Source organism: Mus pahari, chromosome 14, assembly GCF_900095145.1.
Source record: "Mus pahari chromosome 14, PAHARI_EIJ_v1.1, whole genome shotgun sequence".
Classification (NCBI taxonomy): domain Eukaryota; kingdom Metazoa; phylum Chordata; class Mammalia; order Rodentia; family Muridae; genus Mus; species Mus pahari.
Window position 1 is genome coordinate 61341132 of NC_034603.1, and position 2067 is coordinate 61343198.

Below are 2067 nucleotides of genomic sequence, written 5' to 3' on the forward strand. Positions count from 1 at the left end.
GCCTGCCTCTGCCTCCCAAGTGCTGGGATTAAAGGCATGTGCCACCACTACCCAGCTTGTTTGTTTTGTTAAGACATGATTTCGGTATTCTTAGGTGGTCTGGAACTTACCATATAGACCATAGATATTTTCCTGCCTCTGCCTCCAGAGTGCTGGGATTAAAGGTGTGCACAGCCACACCCAGCTATCCATCTTTTAAAAGAAAGTTATGTCTTTAGCAACTCTCATGGTTTAACTAGTGACCTTTAATTTTAATACCTTTACCTTGGCTTTTTCTCTAAGATGGAATTCAGGCAAAAAAGATTTATTGAAAGTATAATTCAGCTAATTTAGTTTGCTGAGAAAAAGAGTAAAAGTGTTAGACTGTCCTAAAACCTAGTATTGCAAGGAGTTGTAGCTCTTGATGGTAGGAGCATTTGCCTAGCATGTTAAGGCCCTCAATTAGATCCCCAGTGATAGATACACACACACACACACACACACACACACACACACGGCAGAAGTCTGTCCTTGTAGAAAACAAAAAGTCACTTTTGCATTAAAAAAAGGAGGCATACACATGTGTCTGCAAGGGAGAGGGGATATCTTCATAATGTGGTACCAAAAGTTCTTCATATCACCAAGTAAAGTAGTACCTCTTCAATCCCATCCTTAGAAGTGGAAACGAAAGGACTAAGGAGAGGGTGTTTACCTTCTACTGCATAGCATGTTTGAGGCTAGCCTGAGCTATTTGGAACCCCAATCTCAAAAATGAAAATACATCTTTTTAAGAACTAGAATGAAAAGAAATTACCTTTACCACCTAAAATCTGAGATTTCGTGTACTAAGTTACTGACATTTTAAGGTTATGCTAATTTCAAATGCACTGTTACCTAAACCAGTTGTATTTTTTTAGGTTACACAAAACTTCCTTTTAAATGGTTTGACTACCTCAGGGAAACCGGCTCCATTGCAGCACCAGTAAAACTATTTAATAAGGTAAATTTGAATGGTAGAGTGATCATGACATAAGAGTGAAAACTATTCTTGAGTTAATGTTCTTTGGCTTATATTAGAATTTCTTAATGAAAATCAGCCAAAAAAAAATTGTGTATTTTCTTAGGAAAAGAAGCAAGTTTTTTGGTCTGTGTCCTTCTGAGCCCTGATGTTGATGCTTTATTTCTCGGTGTTAGGATGTTCCAAACCACGGGTTCCGTGTCGGAATGAAATTAGAAGCTGTAGATCTCATGGAACCACGGTTAATATGTGTAGCCACAGTTACTCGAATTATTCATCGTCTCTTGAGGATACATTTTGATGGATGGGAAGAAGAGTATGATCAGTGGGTAGACTGTGAGTCTCCTGACCTCTATCCTGTTGGATGGTGTCAGTTAACTGGATATCAACTACAGCCTCCAGCATCACAGTGTAAGTTACTGTACAGAAAACATGTTCTTTTATCAAAACAAAACAAAACTGCTAATTCTCCAGAGAACTATCTCATATCTCAGAAGGCAAGCTCACAGGACAAGAATATGTCAATGTCTGATGAGTTGCAAGGTAAAATCCTAAGACCCAACAATATCACAGAATTAGACCGTGTATGCCATGGCAGTATGAACTCTGTATTGGTTACATAGAAGTAAAATAGAAAAAAAAAACAGAAGTCACCAAATTAAACTGCACTACTGTTGAACTGCACATTACAGGCTGAAAATGCATTGTTCATAAATGCTGTTGAGTAAATAGTAAGGCTCATGGGTTTTTTGTTAGATATTTTCTTTATTTCAGATGTTATCCCCTTTCCTGGTTTCCCCTCCAAAAACCCCCTAACCCCTCCCCCATCCCTTATTCACCAACCCACCCATTCCTACTTCTTGGCTCTGGCATTCCTCTATACTGGGGCATAGAGCCTTCACAGGACCAAGGGCCTCTCCTCCCATTGATGACTGACTAGGCCATCCTCTGCTACATATGCAGCTGGAGCCATGAGTCCCACCATGTGTACTCTTTGGTTGGTGATTTAATCCCAGGGAGCTCTGGAGATACTGGTTAGTTCATATTGTTCTCCTATGGGACTGCAGACC

At 39.8% G+C, this 2067-nt stretch overlaps 1 protein-coding gene across 13 annotated transcripts in view; it reads left to right on the plus strand.

The window, feature by feature from the left end:
• Mbtd1 (mbt domain containing 1) overlaps positions 1-2067 on the plus strand; it is a 60480-nt gene that overhangs the window by 44558 nt on the left and 13855 nt on the right. For all 13 annotated transcript variants that reach the window (XM_029546650.1, XM_029546645.1, XM_029546651.1 and 10 more), the window contains 2 exons: positions 897-979; positions 1174-1408. In XM_029546650.1, the coding sequence (XP_029402510.1) occupies positions 897-979; positions 1174-1408 (318 nt within the window). The remainder of the gene's footprint in view (positions 1-896; positions 980-1173; positions 1409-2067) is intronic.